At 39.8% G+C, this 23871-nt stretch overlaps 2 protein-coding genes across 4 annotated transcripts in view; both read right to left on the minus strand.

Moving 5' to 3' along the window:
* mboat2a (membrane bound O-acyltransferase domain containing 2a) overlaps nt 1-9416 on the minus strand; it is a 44338-nt gene extending 34922 nt beyond the window's left edge. Inside the window, exon 1 of the mRNA XM_077557374.1 lies at nt 8746-9416. Within this exon, the coding sequence (XP_077413500.1) occupies nt 8746-8829 (84 nt within the window). The 5' untranslated portion in view covers nt 8830-9416. The remainder of the gene's footprint in view (nt 1-8745) is intronic.
* Nucleotides 9417-11478: 2062 nt separating this feature from the next.
* The window catches only part of asap2a (ArfGAP with SH3 domain, ankyrin repeat and PH domain 2a), a 47502-nt gene continuing 35109 nt past the window's right edge, over nt 11479-23871 (minus strand). For 2 of the 3 annotated variants that reach the window (XM_077557427.1, XM_077557417.1), the window contains 14 exons: nt 22663-22796; nt 22308-22402; nt 22039-22228; nt 21646-21731; nt 20157-20272; nt 19327-19394; nt 19151-19258; nt 18844-19069; nt 16941-17093; nt 16323-16428; nt 15931-15989; nt 15669-15748; nt 15471-15590; nt 11479-13404 (listed from right to left, as the gene is read on the minus strand). In XM_077557427.1, the coding sequence (XP_077413553.1) occupies nt 13330-13404; nt 15471-15590; nt 15669-15748; nt 15931-15989; nt 16323-16428; nt 16941-17093; nt 18844-19069; nt 19151-19258; nt 19327-19394; nt 20157-20272; nt 21646-21731; nt 22039-22228; nt 22308-22402; nt 22663-22796 (1616 nt within the window). In that variant the 3' untranslated portion in view covers nt 11479-13329. Of the gene's footprint in view, nt 13405-14915; nt 14965-15470; nt 15591-15668; nt 15749-15930; nt 15990-16322; nt 16429-16940; nt 17094-18843; nt 19070-19150; nt 19259-19326; nt 19395-20156; nt 20273-21645; nt 21732-22038; nt 22229-22307; nt 22403-22662; nt 22797-23871 lie in introns of all 3 variants that reach the window. The other variant, XM_077557436.1, reaches the window with a different exon arrangement.

Here is a 23871-nt window from a genome sequence, read left to right on the forward strand (position 1 = left end):
CTCGCAAAGAAAAGTTTGACGCTTGAAAATACTACAACAATCAAGTGTGCGCAACGCAAGAGGTAGCAGGCAGTGGACTGTGAAACCCGAGTGAGGTGTTCTCCTCCATGAGCTGGGCCACTGGTCCCATGCGGGCTCTACGGTCAGGGTGGCTATAAATAGCACAAACAATCAGCCAGTCCCCCTCAAAGCAGTGGGCATGTGTGTGTCTGTGTGTTCCTCCTTTCGAGAAACTCGTTCGCCCAAACGAAGACCTTAGAGCAGGGATGGGCAACTTAAGTGACGAAGGGCGCCACATTTTTTGTGTTTTTTTTCCAGAGGGCCACGTAGAACAACATACAACCTAACTAGATGTATGCCAAAACGGGCCTTTTTAAATATGGACAAAATACTTTTGCATACATACAAAATAGGTGCTCTTAATGTATTTCAATTTTAACATAACTGATTTATTTTCCCAGTACAAAGGACTCTCTTGCATAAAAATTATCATTCAAGGATGGCATAAAACTGCTAAAAAGCAAACCAACATTAAGTCCTCGAATTGATTTTGTACATTTGTAATCACCAAAGTAATATTTAGTATTCTTGTTCTGCATGCCATTCTAAAAGCTGCCCAAAAAAATAAAAAAATATTAGGCCTAGTTAAATTGTGGTATAGGGCAGTATAAGACCCGCTGTAGGCGCAACTAAGGTATGTCTGCCATCTAGTGGTGAATGGTGATATTACAACTTAAATCTATATAGTGGTTTGAAGGGATAGGGATTGGGCCAACCTGAAAAAATTGCCAGCCATTAAAATACATTGGAAAATATAAATACATCTATTTTTGTAATTACACCCCCCCCCCCAAAAAAAAAAAACTAACAATAAACACCGCTAAACTTCAAATATACTTTTTCACAAAGCAAACACATTAAAAAAAAAATACAAAAAACATAAAATATTAATCAAGAATCAAGCATCTGCTTTTCACTACTAGATTACCCAAAACACCACATGCTGCTTCTTCCCACAACTTTTGCAGCTCTATTTGCAAATGCAAAAAAATGGCACTGATTCCACAGCAAGATTCGCAGCATTGGCAATCAGCACCCAAACGCCAAAAAAGAAGGCAGGAAGTCAGTTGCTACGATACAGCTTGGCATGCGAGACCTCAAATGTGCATTAAGAGTGGGGAGACAACTCTTAAACAACGGATCTTTACTAAACGACTTGGCACTCTCGCAGGCATCTCAAGTCAAGTACTCGGGTTTCGGCTCGAGACGGAGCCAATGTGAGGGAGCGGTTAGGCAGTTGTGCATACGCCAGAGACAAAAGGTGAAAAAATGGCATCGAGTGGTGCGACTCGAGAGGCGGGTCATCCTTACAAGATTGATGTAATCGTCTCTTCAGCTTCACGGGTGTGTTGCCACAGAAACGCAACGCTAGGCCACCTCACAGCTAGCTAGGGCTGTGCAATTATTTGAAATTCAATTACAATTTCAATTATTACACTCCACAATTTTAAAATCGGCCTAATCGTAAAAAAAATAAATAAAATTATACTAATTTTGGGGTTAAAATGTACACATTTAAATCCTTCCTCATTTTCAGTTGACAGCAAATGGGGAAAAAAAATTTTTTTTAAAGGTTAGGTTATAATTCTACAAGAAAAATAATGAACTTATCAAATTCATTCTGGACAAAATATTAACTTTTACTGCTGCAAATGGCTCAATGAGTCAAGTATCCCTTTTAACTTCAGTTGCTTCAGAGGCTGTAAAAGCTAAGCTACTCAACCAGATCTAGACAAAGTACGGCCCGGGGGACCGCACCCGGTCCTCCCACAGTCTATGACCGGTCCTTACAGTTAGCACGAAGTCAAAGTAAAACGTAACGTGTGATGGTTTTTGTTCTGAAAGTTGTGCTTTTATTTTATGTGCATGTGTGGACGCTACTACAAACAAGATAGCGAGCAAGCGCTACGACTTTAGAGCTACCTTTCCAACGTTTACTAGCAACTATTCCCCCCCTCCCCCAAGAAAAAAAGACAGACACTAGCAAAAATGACAACAGTGGTCATTATGTTAGCATTAGCAACATTCTTCTTTCCTGTGTGGTGGAGGGAAGAGCGCCAAAAAGATTTGGTTTGATTATACTGTCAGTGTTTGTCAGGTCAAAATAAAAATGGCCGAGTCACATACTTTTCAATTAGAAGGAAATGACGCTATAAGTTTGGATGGTGCCTCAGGGAAAATCTATTTCAAAATTCATTAAGCTGTAGCCACAAATAATGTTTCCATTTGGCGTACCTGTGATGTGCTTTCGGAATCAATTGCAGATAGAAACCCTTCCACCGACAATCACTTCAAAGCCAAGTGGCCAAATTTCAAGATGACAGCACGGGTTGCAGCTCAAGCTGATCAATACTACGATGGACCACTATAACTGGAGCTGGAAAAAAAAAAATAATAACTCGGCTACCGTGAAGGTCAATTGGCCCCAATTGGCCTCACGCACACTTCTACGGAGGTACAAGCGACGGTGCAAAGTCACGCTGATGAATATTCATGGCGACTCTCATTTAAATTGGATGCAATGCCGTCGACTCATTTGACCAAATGGCTGAGCGAACGCATCAACTGTATAGAAAATGTTGCAGAACATTCTCCACTAGCATTTCCCGCATCATGTGTTCAACAAATGAAAAGGGAAGCAAGCCACCATTATATTACACACGCGAGTTAGCTCAATCAAACTTTCTTCACATTGCCAGGACAAAACGATTGTGGCACTCCATATTCAAATTTGAATAATTGCACCAATTCAATACTTTGTATTTATAGATAATTAAAAATCATAGTGGAACTACGCATAGTGTATACATTTTGCAAGTCAATAGCTTAAGTACACTAGCTTAATAAATGAACGTTTTACATAACTTGCATCACAATCGCAATATTAAAATCCAAGCAGAAAAAAACTGTGACAGTGTCAATAGCAAATCATTTATTTATTATTAATTTTTTGTGCTTTTAACTGGCCCTATAAGAGAACTGGCTCCTCCCACTATTTTTTCATCATCATCATCATAATGACTAACATCTGCCCGGATAATTATAATTATAATAATAATAATAATAATAATAATAATAACAATAATAATAATAATAAAATGGCATCATCTAGCAGCACTCCATTAGCAAGAGCTGAGGGGAAAGAAATCAATTGCCGGTCTATGACTCCCCAGAGGGCAGCCAATTAAATTCATAAGAGAGCTGAGAGAAACTTTGACTGGACTCTTGGGCTTGAAAATAAAATCAGTAGTCCCAAGTCAGGGACTTTAGGGACCGGAGCAGAAACAGAGTCCTTAAAGCCATATTTTCCACATGTGGTTAAAAACCGGATATGAATCCGATATCTGCCATTTGTTATTTTCATTCACATTAAACCGCAATTAAATCCATTCATTTATTTTGAGCCTCTCCTAACTAAATTTAGACGAGAGGTGGGGTACACCAGTCAATCAGAGGGTACATTTACTGTAGGAAACCAACCGTTCACTCTTAAGCCCTTTTCACACTGCACTTAGCAGGGCGTAACGCGCCGTCAATGGACCCATTCATTGCATATGTGGCGAAGGACGGGCACCACAGAATGGAATGTTACTGGGAGGCGCGGCCTGGCAGAAGGACCTCTGCCGTGATGTGTTAAAAAAAAAAAAAAATTCTATTCGACAACAGCATCTTTCTTTTGCAACAATGCGATATAGAAATCTCGAGGTGCCGTCTGCTTCTTGTCCGAAAGTCTCTCGGATTACGTCCTGGTAAACTGCTACGTCAATACTTCCAAAATATGAGCATGCTAAAGTCACTCCCACTAGAAAATAGGAGAAATATTAACACCAGTGCCAACACGAGAAGTCTTGGCCAGAGATTTAAACCAGGCTGACCGAGATACGTCTCGCAGTCCGTGGCTGGTCCAGATAAGAAATATGATCATTTGAAATGTAACGCCCCTGTTGCCAATGTAGAGTTTAGTCTGCCTAAATTCTAACTCCATCAAGGCTCATGTGAGAAAACTACTTCAGGGATGCGTGTTTGATCAATTAACACAAGCTATCTTTGGCTAGCATACAGCATGTGGACCACCATCAGATCATAATCCTTCATTTGGCTCTTCACTGCAGGGATTGGGAATGGTAATTCGCGAGCTAACTGTTAACTTGCGGGCTAACCATTCAGCCGCATGTTAACTCCCAAATAGCTGCTAATTCGCGAGCTAACTGTTAGCTCGCAGGCTAACCGTTCTCCCACACGCTAACCCCGGGATAACTCCCAAATAGACGCTAAAAAATGGCTATAAGGTTAGCCCGCGTGCTAACCTAATAGCCGTTAATTCGCGAGCTAACTGTTAGCTCGCGGGCAAACCGTTCTCCCACACGCTAACTCCCAAAAAGCTGCTAATTCGCGAGCTAACTGTTAGCTCGCAGGCTAATTGTTCTCCCACACGCTAACCTCGAGATAACTCCCAAATAGCCGCTAAAAAAAATGTCTATTAGGTTAGCCTGCAAGCTAACCATTAGCTCGCGGGCTAATAGCCGCTAATTGCTGCTTATTGGCTGTTAGCACTGCACAAGCAACCAATCAGATGGCGCTGTGGCCGGGCCAATGCTCCAGGGAGTCAACAGCCGCTGAATATCGGTGCCGATTATCGGTCTATCCCTACTACTTTACCAACTACATCGCAGCACAAAACAATAAAGGAATTGAACAGAAAAGAAAATAGTCGTCCATTGTTCTCCAAACAGTGTGGGCAAAATAGCCTAGTGGAAAAGGCAGCGGCAACAAAAGAGGGCTTATTGTAATGCGACAAAAGACGACTACTGTGACGAAGTGCAATAGGTTGCATAAACAGATGACGGATTGGCACAGTTGGTTAGCGGGCAATGAGTGCACGGAGAAAATAGTGTTGCCACCTGAGCTCTATCCTAAACACAGATGCACATCATGACTTCAACGGAATTGAAGGGTTGGGTTTGTGTGAAACGCTTTGCTCTTGCTAAAACAAAGAAAGTGACTAAAACGGAACTTTGAGGTTCTGGCTCCAACTACTGACCCGCTGCAACAATATTCTATCGTGCCTGTCTGTGTGGCAATTGCATGTTTTTTCTGTAGGTAGTCCAAAACGGAAGAGTCTTCTTGTCGGTCTTCTTGTGTGTTTGACAGGTGATGAATCCAGTCCTGGTGCTTTGCCCAAGGTCATATGAGCTCCAGCTTCCTTTTGACCCTGGACAGGATTAACAGTATAGAAGATGGATGGATGGCAGTTGATTGGTGCCTGACCCAAGACGTATCTCATCGACATTACCGGGCCTGATTAATTCTGAATTCATTTTTTTCTGCGCAAAATAGTGAATTGAGACTTCCCGGTCTATACCACACAGCGTTGACGTCTATTGCCGTCAATGGCAGTGAATGAAGTTCAAAATCAAGGACATAGTATGGGTGTCATAATATTGCAATAATTTACTCGCGTCATGAAAAATGTCTAATGATGCAAAATTTACAAAGATTCTGGATTTTCAGTTGAAAAGGCAGAACGCACAAAAAAAAAGTGGATCGCTTCAACCTACTCAAATTTGCAGCGTAGTGCACAAAAGAGGCAGTAAGCCGCGGTGGAAGAAGCGGATGCGTAAACGGTAAAATGTCAAGGATTCTTCTGGAATCAACACTGTCGGGTCAATATCTTCAAGAGCAAGACCGGCGAGTCAGTCAAGGTTTATGACGGGTGGATGAAGACAGGCCAATGTCCGACAACATTACAAGCCAGCTTGGAATGAGGTTCTGTCACATTGAGCATATCATTCATGAGCCAGCGCCTGAGACTTTATTTAAAGTAAGAGGAACGACATCGTGGTCCTATAAAAAGCGAGAGGTGGCGTTGGAGGTAGAGCGAGGAAGAGGTGCGCATTTCACACTCCCGTTATAGCCCAGAACTGAGCCTGCGTCTCCCAACTCTTACAGAGATTCAATCGCAACAATCTGCGACCACATGTAACATAATAGCCGCCAGGCTGGAGAGAAACAAGTGGCAGCACTACTGGTACAGTCACACGCATGATTAGCAGGAGGCTAACAAAAACATACCGGCACTCCCCCCAAAAGACAGTTCTCGCTCATGGTGCATTCAAAGTTGATGAGAAAATGGACATTTCAGACTTCGGACTAGGAAAGCTGCAATGAACAGCCTCGCGTTACAACTGTTCAAGATTCAGACGTTTTCACGCCACACACCTCTTTAACGGATTCACTGCCATTGACGGCTATAGATGTCAAAAATTCATTTGAATTATTTCTATTAGTTTCACATTTTTTCCTACTTTTTTTTAACAAGAGTATGAAAACCTAGAATTTTTTTATTGTACATTTAGAACAGATAAAATGTGTGAGATTAATCATGAGTTAACTAGTGAAGTCATGCAATTAATTATGATTAAAAATTGTAATCGCCTGACACCGCTAATTTTTTATAATTTTTAAAAAATCGCATCAGGTGGTTACATTAATTGTAACTACTTCAATAGTTAACGATTAATCACTAATTTTACATCTGTTCTAAATGTACAATAATTTATTTCTAGGTTTTCATACTCTTGTTAACAAAAAAGTGGAAAAAATATTAAATTACTAGAAATAGTTTAAATGAATTTTGGACGTCTATAGCCGTCAATGGTGGTGAATGAGTTAAAGTACAGTAAAGCACCATTTATCATGTAGGATATGGAGAAACCACGTTCAAACATTTTTCAAAATGTTATTTAACCACGCCCACATACTTTGAACACATTGTAAAAACATTAGAACAACACGTACCGTGGATGCTAATTGTTAGCCCGATTGCCAATGGTGTTTCCTATTGTGTGTATTTGGGAGACTATATACTGTTTGTTTTATATTTGGTTTACAGTAACCTTCAGTTGAGTGGCAATAAACAGCTTTAAGACTCTTTTTTTTTTTAAACAATATTGTTATCAGCTCAACAGCTGCTTGTGGTGAAGTGAGTTGTGTCACTTGCCATTACATAGAAACATGGTACATTAAATTCATTGGTCAAAACGAGACACGCTAACAATAACAATGAAGAAGAACAAGTGTCTCCTGTATTTAGTTACGTCTTGGTAAGTAGACAAATTATATTTGAGATGAGACTGAGGGCAGCAAGAAGACAAAACCACAGCAGGAAAGTAAAGTGTAATCTATAGCTAGCTTACTACAGTACGGCAACAAAGTTAGCATGTGACTTGTCCTTCCTGGCAAATGTTACAATCATGTGGTGAATCTGTTTATCTAACGAGAACACCTCGACGACTGTATCTTCTTGTACTGCATTTGAGACTGTTAGGGAACTACACATTTTAGACCTCTGACCTAGAAACGGGCCGCTTCTTGATGCCAAAGTCAAAACTTCAACAAGATGTCTGACATCACACAACAATAGCAACATCCGTGGACTGCACAGTACCAACTCGGTTCTACTTTACTTTACTTACTCGTTTCAGGAGTGTAGCAAGATTGTAGGGTACGTTTGTGTGTCATCTTAGTTTTAAATGTTGTCATTTTCAGGCATGTATTTGTTTACAATACATCACCATTCACCACTATAGTTTAAGAAGCCCAGTTGACCAGATAAACACCGCGGTTAGAAACAAAGAATCTTAGCAAAGTATTTTAGAAATGTGCTTTCAAAATCATGCTATTTCTATAGACTCTTGATTCTTAAGTGATGTTCACCTTATGACAATATTATGGCATTATGTGATGTATTTTTAGGAAGTTTGAGTTCCAGGGAGGAATTCAATTGGGCATTTAGCAGAAAAAGGTTTGAGGAAGCCCTGATTAGATAGTTTTTGGAAAATAGGCAAAAAAGTGAAACTTATCATATTGTAGATGTTAAAAGTGAAACTAAAAGTTTGAGGTGGTGCTTCTAAATTCTAAACACTTTCTATCCATGCTAATACAAGACATTTGGCTTTGGATATGAAAAGGTCCTTGGTATTCATCTGAAGCATGAATTTTTGAGAAAAAAAAATAATATTTACAATACAAACATTAAAATGCTTACAGAGCAATCCAAACTACTCCATGCTAGTCTCACATTTCAACACAGACTACATTACTCTCATAGCCGTCATGAAAGCAATACTGTAAGTAAAAATGTGTGTGTTATTTCTGCACATAATTAATTGCCTTTTGTTTTAAAGCATCGGTGGATCAAATCAGGTTAAACGCTGGTTTCGTTTAATGTATTTTCAGAACACTACATTTTGGTCACGTGTCACCTTACAGGCAATTAAAACCGAACACGTTAACCAGCAGCATCAAGTTAATATGTAAACGAAATATAACTAGCAAATCCAGATTACAGTACTGTGAACACATCAAAAAGCGTGATTGGGGGTGGGTGGGTGGTGGTGTGGGGGGTCCACAAACAGGCTGTGTGGAAGAGACAAAAGGCAATACTGTAGTTGCAAGCAAGCTAACGTCAATGAGGGGATGTTAAAGCTCAAAATGTTGACCAGTGCTCCTCGCATAAACCCGTTACGTTTTAATCTGGGTTTTTTTTTTGCACACGTTTGGCAGTGATTCGCGATGCGCATCAATCTGCTAGCCTTGTGTGCACACATAGCTAGCGAGCCGCGGCGTCATGTGCGGTCTGGGCTGCATTTTTCCACCCAAAACCCGAACCATTCCGAGTCGTACCTGGTCGAGAGGGAGGTTGATAATGTCGCTGATGGGCTGCAGCAGAGTGGATCCGGTGCACGATGCCGTGCTATGGGTAGCCATGCTTGGGTGGTGGATGTATAAATCCGTCCTCCTTGTTTCTTTTTACTCCCCCCTCGGGTTCGTTTCGCTTCCCTCGGCTGCCGCGATGATAATTAAACCGCCACAGCCGCCGCCGCTGCCGCCGCCACCGCCGCCGGTGCTGCTGCTGCCGCTGCGTCTGGCTGGGAGGTTGTCATCCAGGGCTCACGTCCAGACAAAGAGGAAAAAAGTCAAGCGGGTGGAACACCGCCCTCGCCCTTTCTTTCGTCTCAGCAACGCGACATCACCAAAAATGTCTTTTCAACGCGTCTATTTAGCCAATTTAAACATTCATCATTTCATTTTTCTTGCCTTGGTTGTGTAATTCACCAAACACGATGCAAACACCATACGAGTGAAGATTAAACATATCTTAAGTGCGTTTAACAGGCATCCCTGTCTGGTACGTCCTTGGCAACCTTACATTTTATCACATCATAAACTAGAAACTCTTTTCTAAGACGTAGGAACACTCATTTATCTCAAAACGCGTGATAACACCGCATTTATCGCGTAATGGCAACATATTAGATAATAAATACGACCACATTATAGGACTGAGGACTGGGTGAAACATCTTGACAGCAGCCGAGCAACGTATCTTTGGCGGCAGTAAACTCGGGAGCAAGTAGGCGGGAAAGCTTCCAGTGGTTTGGAGAAAGTGAAATCGCGAGAGCCAATGACGTTGGAGAAAAGAAGGAAGTGAACTTGATTTACAGGTCTCGGGGCAAATAGAGATCGGCTATAAAAAAAAAATTGCAGAACCCGCCCACATTTCTCGCGTTCTTTGAGAAATGTGACGTCAAAATGGGATGGGATCCTACTTCGGCTCCTAAATTCCGCTATGTAAATTGCGTTACTGTATTAGATTAAAATAAACAACGGAAGTGATTGATTATATTAAATTACTTGTGAACATAAGTAGAAAATATACAATAACACGTAAATGCATTCAAAGTCCATTGTAGTAAGGGACGACATGAGAGCAGTTGGTGTTTTAGAGAGGAGACTAGGCCCTATTATGAGTTGTCTGACAACGCCCCCTTATGGCAAGTGTCATTACTAAACCAAAAGGTTTGAAAATAAATGTTTGCCGATTTTGATGACACTCAAACTATTTTATTTAGACAAAAAAAATTATAATTTTTATCCCACTATAATCATTTTCCCGAGAGAGAGAGAGAGAGAGAGAGAGAGACAGACAGACAGACAGACAGACAGAGTAGCCAATTTTGCATGGATTTGTTTGCTGTCTTTTGTAACTAGTCATTGCTGTCGATAGAGGGCAGCACGAACAAAGGAATGGACGTTATAAAGTCAAGTTGTAAGCCATGTGATCCAGTTAACAAATACAATAAAAGTAATGCTCGTTTTTATTTTTATAGTATAACGGGGCATTTCAAAAGACTAATTAACCAAATCATCAAAAACATAAATTACGAGAACTCTGCATGTTTATTGAATTTGTTGTTGCTTCTGATTTTCCAGTTCAAAAATGACTTATTAGCTCTGGCTAACATAGTAAACAGTCTTCATATTTACTCCGTGTTGCTTGTTCGTCATCTAATACTTTATATTAATTTGTTCCGCACGTCTGCCTCTCATTTTTGAGGATCTTGATTTGAATCTTGGCTCTGGCCTGCATCCTCGAATACACGAGCTTCCTCCCTCATACCAAAATAATTCACTGCATTGGTCATTGTCCATTGGTGTGAATTTCAGTGTTTGTCATGCATCTTTGATTAGTTGGTGACCAGTCCAGACCTGCCCCTTACCCAAATTTAGCTTGGATCTGTAAATTCTACAGAAAATGGCTAACTTTTAAGTATATAGCCTAATTCCTCAAAATGTTTTGGCTCTTTGTAATTTTGGTTATTATTATCATTTGATTTGAGGGTTATTTTGATTACGAAATGTGATGAAATGTCGTTTGACTACTGTAACAATCTGCCTGGCTTGTATGCTAGTCATAGGCAAAGGCAATACAATACGTCGTTTGTTTTCACCGTGTAAATAAAAGGAGGCATTCGCGTTGCGAAAATATCAGAAATGCCCGGATGTTTGGAATCGTCAATTGGTGCAAACAAGACTTTTTTGTATGTTTCTATGTTACTGAGGATCTTCTCAAGTCTATCTTACGGACAGCAGTGTATCTTTAAGTATTGAAAAACATATATTGTAGCCTTATTTAGTCTTGATCATGAGCTAACGGCTAAGAAAGTTAATATTAACAGCTTGTCCACACAAAAATAAATAAAAATACCCAAGCTAACCAGCAAGCGGGTCTCTAAAACTGAAGCTTCCTTTGGATAAAATTGAGAAATTCTCTTGAGAAAGATGACTGACTTTTGTTTCAAAACAAACCTAATAAAGCAGTGTGTCAGTCACGTGGCCTTTTGGCTCTTTATTCATCGCCTTTCACCTGCACAGTGGAACAAAAGATGGAAGGAAGCCGTCAGTGCATAATAAAGTGCACGACACTTGATATACTTGCACTCACTGGAGTTAAGCCCAAAGTGGATTCATCATTAATGGAACAGAACAGGCACCTTGCTTTAAAAGCCTTACAATCAATGACCATTTGCACATATTGAGCCACTTTAATCACACTTCCCAGAAGCAACAGCATGGACAGGTTTTGATAGCGTTTTATTCCAGTTTCATTTCCCATTTACATACAAAGACAATAATGACAACTGATGTTATCTTTACACGCCACATTAAAGTCCAGCTGTGTGTGTTCCCCACAGTCTCGCTACATTTAAATAACACACTCACACCTATGTACACATGTATAGATACATCCAGTTTCCAGTGAGTTAATAATAATAATAATAAACACCGTGAATATTAGCTGCAATTCTCTTTACGCCAAGGCTCTCACGGTGTCAGCTTCAAATGCCTCCGACATTGGAACATTCACTTTTTGTGTACACGCAGTTGCTCTGCAACACAAATTGAAACTAATTACATTGAATACTTGTGTTAATATGAAAAACAAACGCAATTTCTGTTAAAACAGAGGAAGGGGGGGGGGGGGGGGGTGTTAGTCGCTGCACAGCCGCTTGTTTTGATACACACACACGCTGTACATTCTATTCGAGTCAATGGAGCTCATCCGAGCATTTTTCGTGTGTGGACCAGAGGAAATGTCAACACGCAGAGAAATGGCTCCACAATAAAGGCAGAATGTCAAAAGGTCATCACACAAGCATGTACAAATACATTCAAAAGTATTCATATTCTGGCCAAATTCGATCTTGAATGTTAAATATTCAACACTTTACATGTTTTTTTTCTTTCCCTTTTCGCATTTTGAAAATTTGTCATACATTAGCATGATCTAGTGTGTGGAATGGAGTCATGTCTATTTATACAAATATACAAGATAGCATAACATTTGACCACTTTCTTGTGTCATTGCCATGTAAAAACATTCCGTGTGTTGACGTCACAACTGTTAATGGAGCCAGGTTATGAATCAGTTTGGTTACTGTATATTTTGACATTGTCAGTTGACATAACACTAAAAGACGTATGCTAGCTGCTTAAGGCAGATGATCGGTGGAGCACACACACACATATACTACAAAGCCTCGTTATTTGACATGAATAAGAGAAAGGGCTGTTGCTCAGTTTTCATTATAAGGCAGAGCGAGCATAACACGTGATTGGTCGTTTTGGTTTTGTTCCCTCCCAAAACGGGAGCAGTTGGGAAGCCTCTATCATTTGGCATGTTCGTAAAGTGGCACCGTCAAGCCAAACTTCGCCTTAATTGTATTTTTTTTTTTCTCCTGTTGATTGCTCATTTAACTCATTCACTGCCATTGACGGCTATAGACGTCAAAAATTCATTTGAACTATTTCTATTAGTTGAAAAAAAAATCCACTTTTGTTAACAAGAGTATGAAAGCCTAGAATTTTTTTTATTGTACATTTAGAACAGATATTAAATTTGTGATTAGTCGTGAGTTAACTAGTGAATCTATGCGATTAATTACGATTTCAAATTTTAATCGACTGACAGCCCTAATTTTTAGTAATCTTTTTTTTTTTTAATCATTATTATTATTATTTTTTTATTGTAATTATTCGCATGACTTCAATAGTTAACTCACAATTAATCACAAATTTTATGTTATAAATGTACAATAACATTTTTTTCCTAGGTTTTCATATTCTTGTTAACAAAAGTGGAAACAATGTTAAACTAATTGAAATAGTTCAAATGAATTTTTGACATCTATAGCCGTCAATGGCAGTGAATGAGTTAATATGGAGGAAGAGGAGGAAATGAGTAGTGCACAACCTTCATCACGTGTGCAAGGGAAAGTGCATTTATTTAGAGACGTCGTTCACTACAATCATTTCAAATTGTGTTCTAGTCACAAACAGCAAGCAGTTGAAAAACACATTAAATGTCATCACGGTCACCAGGAAGGGTCGATGGGATTTTGAATTCCCGCAGTTGCTCGTGACATTTCAGTCCACAACGAAGTGTACAAAGGTGACCGGGAAGGCTCCTCGTCTCATAGGGTCTCCTTCAATGTGGCCCAGCTGGGAAAAAAAAAAAAGAGGCGACAAGGGAACGTGAGCACAAAACACTTCTGCACATCAGGGCAGCTATTTGAAATCTAGACACAATTTCAACTAGACATAGTACAGAACCTATTGGAACTAAATTGTACGGTTTTATTGATCACCAAGGAGTCTATGGTAGCTCGGAATTAGAGTCTTGTCATTAGAGTGGTGCTTTGACTCCTAAATGATCATAAATGGTCATTAGCAACAACAACCAATATTACTATTAACTCATTCCCTGCCATTGACGGCTATAGACGTCAAAAATTCATTTTAACTATTTCTATTAGTTTAAATTTTTTTCCCACTTTTGTTAACAAAAGTATGAAAACATATAATTTTTTTTTGTATTAGAACAGATATAAAATTTGTGATTAATCGTGAGTTAACTAGTGAAGTCATGCAATTAATTAAGTTTAAAAATTGTTATCGCCCGACGCCCCTAATTTTTAATAATCTTAAAAAAAAACATTATTAAAAAAAATAATTGATTGTTTAAAAAAAAAAAAAGATAAGAGTATTAAAAATTAGGGGCATCAGGCAATTAAAATTTATGATCGCAAATAATCGCATGACTTCACTAGTTAACTCACGATTAATCACAAATTTTATATCTGTTCCAAACGTACAAAAAAAAATTCTAAAAATTCTAGTTTTTCATACTCTTGTTAACAAAAATGGAAAAAAAAAGTTAAACTCATAAAAATAGTTCAAATGAATTTTTGACGTCTGTAGCTGTCAATGGCAGTGAATGAGTTCATCACTATTATGACTGAGTTAGTTGTGAACCTCTTCTTTTGTTTGTATGGGGCTGCAGCAGATTAGCAGCCTTTCCATTCGTTTCGGTGGCTAAATTTAAGTTACAAATGTGTCATGGAATTTACAACTCGTAGTTTGAAATGAACAAGCTGCGTAGTGAATTTTTCACCTGTGAGGTTTCACTGGACTTAAAAATGTTGACAAATACTTTTTCTTGCAACATTATCAATAGTATTGAGACTTTTATTTATACCACAATTTAATAATCCCCAACCCCCACCCCCCACCCCTTTCCGGCCTATGTCTTCCTTTCAGCAACTAATGTGGATATCAGACACAGAAGGATTTAGCTTCTAAAGCACACACACAATGCTATGCACTATAAAATAGGACTTGCTAGAAGGGTTTTGGGTGAATATGTCTGATGCCAATTATTATGTACTGTATTTTTTCGGACTATAAGTCACTTTTTTTTTTTAACTTTAGTTGTTACTGCAATTTATACTCGGGTGCGACTTGTATTTAAGTCTGAGCTCTACTGGTTTTGATGCCGGTTTTTGTAAATTAAATTACCCCCCAAAAATATATACTTTTACTCCGGAGCGACTTTAGTCCCAAAAATACAGTATATGTTTCATATTTATAATTGACAAGGAGATTCATTACATCACAGGTCGCAAGACGGCTACTTGACTAAGATGTGAACATCAAGATTCCGCGCTCATTACCTTGACAGTGAAGACAACATTGAAAAGCTCCATTTAGTCATTTCTATACCTGAGAACGACAAAGCTACAACAAGTTTGTGCGCTGGCCAGGAAAACATAGCGGCGCTAACAATGCTAAATGCTCGGAAAGGAAGTTGGGAGACCTTGCGGCGAGGACGGCTACATTCAGAGGCTGCAGCTGGTTCTCTTTCACACAAGGGGCTTCACAGACGAAGCGGGAGTGGGGGGTGTGGGGAAGGGGATTTTGTGTGTGAGACACGGTTCAAGATGAGCTCATGGCTTTTTGCTAGTGCTACCATGGTTACCGTGGAAATGAGACCAGGGATGGTCTTGAGGGTATTTTCATATGATGATCACTGCAGTTCCACAAATAGCGGCCTCGACTCCATTAGACACAGATTAATTAGTAAGTGGCTCATTTGAACTATGTTGCTAACCAAACCAGCAGCAACCAATAAGGAGCAGTCTCTCGGATAAATGAAATGCCACAATTGTGATATGCGTCTCGGCATGTATGTTGCTAGTATTGAAAGGCACAAAAATTGGGATACTGACCCACCACTCTTGGTCCTCCTCCCCATCCACCACGATGACCTCGCCCTCCGAGAAGGTCAGTTCGTCTGGGTTGTCTGCCATACAGTTGTAGATGGCCTTCACTCGCTTCGGCCTGTGCTTCTGAGAAGCGGATGATTTGAGTATAACGTGAGACGTCAATTTGTGATGTTGGATGGGCAGAAGTGGGATTAAACTCACAGTGTGAGCCTTCCTGGAGTGGTGAGCTGGCTGCGGACCGTGACCTATGGAGTTCCGGGGGCATCCTGGCACTTCCTTAGCTGGACCGGGGACAGGAAATGATATCACAAAGACAACAATGTTTGCAGGAACTTTCAAGTTGTTGGATAGAGGAACGACTGACATGCTGCTTTTTAATCGGGCTGCATAGTTTATCAAGTCTCCCTGCATACGCAAGGCTTGTTTTTTTTTTGTTTGTGTAGTTTTTTATCAGTTTACTCACTTGGCCGCTCGATAGACGCTGTCCGATTGAGTGGTGTTCGGTTGAAACTTTTATCATTGCTGGACAACAGAAGGAAAACAAGTGATGGAATGCAGAACAGGAAGTCGTAGGCTATAAAGCCGTAGGTCATCTCGCATGCAGTACAATAGCTGACAATCCGTACTACTAACGTAGTAACGAATCACACATTAACAGTAGCCTAACAAACTGCAAAATTATACAACAATTTTATTTTTACACAATCCTAACTACCAAAACTTGCTATTGTAACCATGGTTACTTGATTTAAAAAACATTATTATCATTAACCTGCACTACATCATTTAAGAGATTATTCTAACTACCTAATGTTGTGGCTAGTGATAATAATAAGATTGTTCATATGTCCTCACCCTGCCGGTGACTTTTGTTGACTGCTTCGAGATCCAGCAGGTCCTTGACCCGACTTGGGGTGTAAACTCAGTGTGTCAATCTTTCCTGCTGGAGAAGGACCCAAACCTGTGGCACACCCAAACTTTGGTCAACCCTTCAATAAAACGACATTTATTTATTTTAACTTAAACATATAAAAATTTTAGCCATGGTCACAAAAACGTATTTATACGTTTTTTTTATGCTTGAGCATACAGAAGGCTTTGATGCAGCATCTGACCTGAAGAGGACGCTTAAAGCAATGGTAGTTATTACGAAAAATGGCCAGCAGGTGGCAGCAAAGTATAAGAGATCAACCAGGGTCACGTTGCAAAAATGCGATTTCCCCCACAGTTTTAAACATACAGTATTTGTGAATATACAAATATACTTTTTTTTTCTGATGAAAGAAGATACTCTAATCTTTCCATGTTTTTATAGCAATAGAACACAATATTTTGTGGGCCTTGCAAAATCAGTCAAAATCCAGTAAAACAGCCGAGAGCGAAGAGGGTTTCTTCAGTGAAAATGGCTGGGATAGAATGAATTCATATATAGTTTTAAAATATCTAATAATATCTAACTTGTGTCATGCTTACCTGCTGTAGAGGTGACCCGAATAGGAGGAGCAGGAGGGTGCATGTTGGGCGGATCCGAAGATGATCGTTGTCGACCGACCAGGTCTAAGGAAGCGGGCTTCCATCCGCTGGACGGCGAGGGCTGACTCGTCCCGCCGAGGCCTGCTAACTGGACTGTGAGCAAAAGAAGAAGGGAAAAGAAGAGAAAATGTGATTATACGTGAGTGAAATTGAGAGCGACATTAATCCGGGGAGATGGAAGGTGAGGAATGGTGCGGGTGGGAGACGAGGTGCTCTGCTCCTTGGCGGAGCTCCAGACGACCATTAACGTTATTAAAAAGGGCCTGTGATGGCCATGTCACAGTGCGGTTGGCCAGTGGAGCTATGCAGCGCTTTTTAGTAGCACGTACACAATCACACAGACTTTTCTTTAAGAAATTACATTGGCTTGCTGCAGAAGGCACATAGTGCCCAATGCAGACATGATGTCAGTTGTTTTTAACAGTAAAAACTCCTTTTTATCGTTTAAAATCGGCAATATAGAGAGACATTTTTCTATAGTTTTATCACTCACACACATTTAAAACACATTTAAACTCGAGGTGTCAGGCGATTAAATTTTTCAATTGTAATTAATCGCATGACTTTAATAATTAACTCACGATTAATCACAATTTTTTTTCAAATCAGCAATATAGAGAGACCATATACATTTTTATAGATGTTTTATCTCTCACACACATTTAAACTAGAGATTTCAGGCGATTAGATTTTTAAATTGTAATTAATCGCATGACTTCGATAATTAACTCACGTTTAATCGCAAAAATTTTAGATGTCTTCTAAATGTACAATAAAATATTTTTTCTCCCTTTAACATGAGGTAGCTTGTGAAATTCTGCACATTTTTAAAATTGTAAAATACAACTTGACCCCAGTCTCCACAAAAATATGCATTATTATTACATTTATTACTGCAAAATTATGACGTATGCTGCGTTGTGACTAGAATTCCCCCAGTACAGGCAAGAAAGGGGCGGTAAATAATGCTGCGTTAAAAAAAATGTAGCGTTAAAGGAACTTTAAATTAACTCAAAATTAATGCACTAATTTAAACTGATTCAAACATACAAAATAATTGCAAGCATAAAATGTAATGAACATACTGTACATATTGTAGTGTCCATGAACATGCATGCACCTTAGCTGTCCGGTTTTGGCAAATATTTGACATTTTTAACAAGACCATTTGTCATTTTGATCGAATAGATGAAGAAAAAAAAAAACTGAAATACATTTTCAGAATGTTCCCACCTTTTTTGGCCATGTGACGCCATTTTGAAATTTCATTTAAATGTATAACACTGCTACTATTTGTACATTTGGTGTTTCTATGTATTTTTTTTTAACCAAAGTGACTGTCATTCATATTAAAATCCGTCATTAAATTGTCCCGCCAATTTTGACTGCGTCTTTTTAGAATTTTTTGAAAATTGTGACATTTCAACAAAAGACACCGCCACATAAAACACATTTGTTGGTATTTCTAATGAAACCCAGCCGTTGTATTTCATTTCCCTATACGCTTTCATAACATTTTTACATTAACTTAGTTCCAATTTTCCTTGTGAGCCGCGATTCCGAATAGTATACATTTCACTTGACCCTCCTCCTTCCCCCTGTTCGTCTGTGCTTTACTGCTCACCCCTTTCCTCTCAGCTCAAGAAGGAGAATTAAAAAAAAAATAAAAAATACATTAGAGACAATTCACTTCAAGGAGGCATCTAGTTTACTCAACTCTGCAAGCAGTCACAATCAAATTGTGCCCTGAATGTACTTATTGTGTTCTGCTGTTCTCCCAGCAGCATAAAAGTGCATTGGCATAACTGTTTTAAAAATCACAATACATAGGGGAAAAGTCTACCCAGGTTCCTCGGGGGCAGCGGTGGCGCAGACGTGGTGGCGGACAGACCAGGCTGAGGAGGGTTGTTATTGACGATGGTGCCGTAGGTCTCGTTGTTGACCAAATTTGGCAGATAGGAGCGCTGCTTGTCCTTGGCCAGGCCGGAGGTGTCGCGGCCATGCAGGTGGGAGTTGGTGCTCGGTGTGTAACAGCTGACTGGACGCTCTTCTCTGCGGTGGGGGCTGGGCTGTAGCGCACAGGTAAAGACGGAGGTTTAAAGTCGGTGCTACTCAGGCATACACGCTTCACAGTTGACGATGAAAGTCACCTTCTCGTCGAGATCCTCATCACTCTCATCCAAGTCTTCATGCTGCAGGCACCATTCATACTCCACGTGGACGTGCGCGTTGAATTTCCCTGCCAGTGCTTGGTTCAACTGAACACATGGATGTAGAAATGAGCGTGCATGTTGTGAGCGTCTGCAGTGAAAAGCAGTCAGCTCACCAGCTCTTCGCATTGGACGTGTTTGAGCCTGCGAGCGATGTCCAGCGGTGTCTCGCCGGCCTCGTTAGCTGAAATAGGAAAAATGCAGTCAATTATAGAGCAAAAAATCTTCGTCGTTTCCCACACTGAGCCCTCTACCTCTGTTCAGTGTGTTTTGTTGATGAAAGGCCACAGATTGTTGTGAGAAAGAGTCGCCATGGAGCCCAACCTCTTGGGAACTGAACCTCACAGATGTGTGTTTGTGTGAGAGGAAATCAGCGTGTGTAACCATGATGGCTTCTCATTTAGCTCATTCCCTGCCATTGATGGCTATAGATGTCAAAAATTCATTTGAACCATTTCTATTAGTTTAAAAAATAATAATTTTATTGTACATTTAGAACAGATATAAAATGTGTGATTAATCGTGAGTTAACTATTGAAGTCATGTGATTAATTATGATAAAAAAACGTTTTCATTATCTTTTTTATTAATTATGTCAGGCGATTATTATTTTTTTAATTGTATAATTAATCGCATGACTTCAATAGTTAACTCGCGATTAATCCCAAATTTTATATCTGTTCTAAATGTACAATAAAAACATTTTTTCTAGGTTTTCATACTATTGTTAACAAAAGTGGAAGAAATGTTAAATAGGAAATAGAAATACTTCAAATGAATTTTTGACGTCTATAGCCGTCAACGGCAGTGAATGAGTTAAAAAGATTATTTATGCTTCAGTCAAATGTGTCTTTATGTTTTAAAATACAAGTTCACATAAACATAATTTTAAAAGAATACCTTACTGCGTGAACCCCCCCCCCCCCTAAAAAGACCTTCTGCTTACCGATGTCTATGGAGGCTTTCCCCCTCAGCAGCAACTTCAGACATTCACTGTTGTCAGTTAGACAGCAGTAGTGCAGCGCCGTGCTGCCTTTGGCCGTCTGCTTATCCAAATTTAAACTGCAAACAGACAAAGAAAGCAAAAAATATGAATGAAATAAAATAATACTTTCGATCGGTGGCGCCTTTTAAAATGTCATCCGCATAAATGGACCGTCATAATATATCATAGTTAAATAGGCTCGCCAAATGAGCCATCTTCTAACTAATTATGGGACTGCTGAAAGCAGCACATATTACTCTCCACCCTAGAAAATCCCCAGATTTTTCCGCAAAAATGCGGCCCGTACCGTAGATCGCACCGGGACAAATGAGGTATCAAACGATGCGGCTCGATCTGACTCGGTGCGGCATTACTTTTCTAGGTATTCCGAGTTACCATGGCGACGCAATTCCCAAAAAACTCCCAAAAAACTCCCATAGGAAATGAATGGAGAAAGGGGGAACAAATTACAGATCAAGCACCTTTTTCCAAGACACGCTGCGCGCGCATACGTTATCCGACCGATACGAATTTTAGCTCAATTTGTAGGAATTTTTCCCATCTTTAGCTCAGTGTCGAAATCTTTTTTAAGGAATGAAAGCTCTCCCCCCTGTGCGGGTTCAAAGACAGTGAGTGAATTAGGCTTCTACCGCACTCTGTTGACCAATTAACTTTAGAGTGGCGGAAAAAGGAAAAGTCTACTTCTATTTGCAAAAGTTTCACTTCAAGTCGTCACCATGGCCACAATCTTTTCTCACTAGACGTCAAATTCTCACATTTTGTAGTCACGAGTGTCTTCTTTCAGACAAACTAACTTTTATTTGGCTAAGGTGTCATTTAGTATCTTTATTTTCACTTTAAGCGACGACAAGTTGGACCACCTCGCCTATCTCTTCCATGTTAAATTCAGGCGCCTTTCGCTCTTCATTTCTGATAAATCATAAGTTTTCAACCTGCTCTCATTTGGTCATTTTTCATCCGATTAAAAAAATGAGAACATGCTCGTGTTCCCCAAACCCTTGCCGTTCTAACGAGCCATTTCTTGAATCTGTATCTTGAACCGTTAAGTCGTGAGAGGCTTTTGTTCAAGGGGTGCGTCTTTCATGCAATCTCAATGGAATGTGGGGTGCGTGACGGCTCCAAGTCAAAAATGGGTGTGCGCTCTTAAAGGGACAGTGAGATATTTTTAGTTTCTGTTGATTATGGTTAACTTCCACATTTCTTGACCAATTTTTGTCATTTAAAGTTTAAGCTGTTCAGCTCATTTACATTTTTTAAAATACATTTTCAGGGACAGTGAGATATTTTTAGTTGATGTTGATTGTGGTTAACTTCCACATTTCTTCACCGATTCCAGTCGTTTAAATTTTAAACTGTTCAGCTCATTTACAAGAGTCAGCAGTCCCATTCAAAATTTCCGCGGGAATTTTTCTAGGTTTTTTTTGTTAACCTGTTCTGGGTGAGGAAGTCGACGATGTGAAGAGAGGTCCTGTCCACCAGCCTGACAGCCAGATGGAGAGCGGTCTCTCCTTGCTCCTGTGGGACGAAAATAGATTTGCGTTGAAGCTATTAAGACCTTTCAGAGAGGACAAAGCAACAGAGGGTGATATAAATCAACAGTCAGAAAAGATCACGTTTCAAAGTCATTGTAAAGGATGAAGGAAGATCACAACATTTGGTCAAGGTAGAGTGTTCCTCTGCTGCGTCACTTTTTTTAAAAAAAATTATGGAATATACGCACTTGTATAATGGCGGAAATCCCATTCTGAGTAATTGTCCTATACCTAACTTGACCTATACCTAATGTTGTGATCAGTGAGTGTAAATGGGGGGGGGCACTGACATGTCCGTTTGCAAGCGGTATCGGTTCCATCAGATCCACTCCCTCAGCGTAGACCTGAATGAGGGAGACGATGTCACGAGCTTTGACGGCGTCGCACAGCGTGTGGAGCCGCGAAGCAGAGTCGGGACATTTCTTCCTGGCGAAGCGCTTCTCGGTGTACTTGGCGATGATGAAGTCTTTCCTCGCCTGCCTGATAGAAGGTGGCGAGTGTCAACTCATTAGCGCCGTCAGTAATGTTGGCGGTGACGAGTGGGGAGGAGAGCGCTTACATGTCACTGGCGGGGTTGGGTTTCACTGCTTTTTCAGCACTTAAACCTGCCTCCATGATTTCATTGAAGCCCGCATTCCCCACATTCTTGGCCAGCTGTGGAACGTGCATGTTAGGCACCACATTGAGCAGCATAGTATTGATTCAACACTTAAATAGACATCCTAAACAATACCCTGCTTTTAACAACAAGGAGTCATTTGATCTAGCACACAGCCAAAGGCAGTGCTTCTAAGTCAAACAGATTGTAAACTCCCACCCAAAAAATGCAAACTATTCAAAGTATGATGACCTAGAATTATGAATACGAAAGTTGAGGAAGCACAAGGAGTTGAGCGATGCCGACAGTTGCCTACCAAGAGCTCGGAGGTGCTGAGGACATCCAGAGTGAGCGATTGGATCCTGGAGTAGTGAACTCCCAGCTCCCTGTGGATGCCGGAACATTCGATACATGTGAGGATGCCCAAGTTGGTGGACAGCCACGTCGGGTCTGGACAAAAGATCAAGAAAATTGCATATTGGACTGTAGACATTACATTTCCTCAAATACATCATGGCCTAAGTAGTTTGATTAAATGGCTTGTTCAAAAAGACGCCTCCATTTTAATAGCAGGATAAAAAGCACAGTTTACTCAAGCACTATTGCGCAGCAAACAGTATCACCGAACGAGACACATATTGCACATGTATTAGAATTTGAAAACAGCCAGGTTAATTAATAACAAAAAAATAGTTAAAATGTGTATGTAAAGAAACTTTATTCTTTAAATAATATAGTAACAATAAACTCAATTTTTGCTGTATTAACAATGAATTTAACTGAAACTATTAAGAATTAATTTAATAAAAAATGAAGAATCTAATACGGAACATTATTTTGTTAAAATTTTATATCATTATTACATCAACCCATTATTTAACAAGATTTTAATTAATAAATTTCAAGATCTTTTTTTTTTTCTTTTTCTTTTTTTACAGGACTCTTGACAATGTAAATGCCCAGCGAGTGGGCAGACCATATTTGGCCCTCAAGCCATATTTTGCTTAGACTTGGTTTAATATTATTCAAAAAATGTCCAACATTTGTACATGTACTAAAGTTCATTACCATTTACAAAAATCAGGCATCCCCACCAGCTGCAATTTTTAAAATTAACACATCAGGGGCATATTAGATTTATTTGTCCAATTCAACAATGGTGACATCATTGCTGGAACAACAATTTGACACAAAGGGTCGTGGGGGGGGTTGTCCCGGGTGTTAAACGTCCCACTCTGGACGTGACTGGCGGCTCTTTTACATGTCTGACATGTCAGAAGACGGCAAATTCGAAGATCGACTACAACCAAGCCCGGTCCTATCCCGTATCAGGACACAAATGCCAATTTAGCTGTCTGTATATAGTAAATCAGAAACTCATGTACACTTTCTGATTTAATGTCCTTGGAAAAAGTCTTTTTTTTTTTTTTGCAATACTTGCACCAACAGTGATATGACCTTGTAGAAGTTTAAAAGCTGCCTGAGGGTTTTTTAAGCTCTCAAGTGAGAAAGCAACTCCGTCCAA

The sequence above is a fragment of the Vanacampus margaritifer genome, chromosome 1, assembly GCF_051991255.1.
Source record: "Vanacampus margaritifer isolate UIUO_Vmar chromosome 1, RoL_Vmar_1.0, whole genome shotgun sequence".
Classification (NCBI taxonomy): Eukaryota; Metazoa; Chordata; class Actinopteri; order Syngnathiformes; family Syngnathidae; genus Vanacampus; species Vanacampus margaritifer.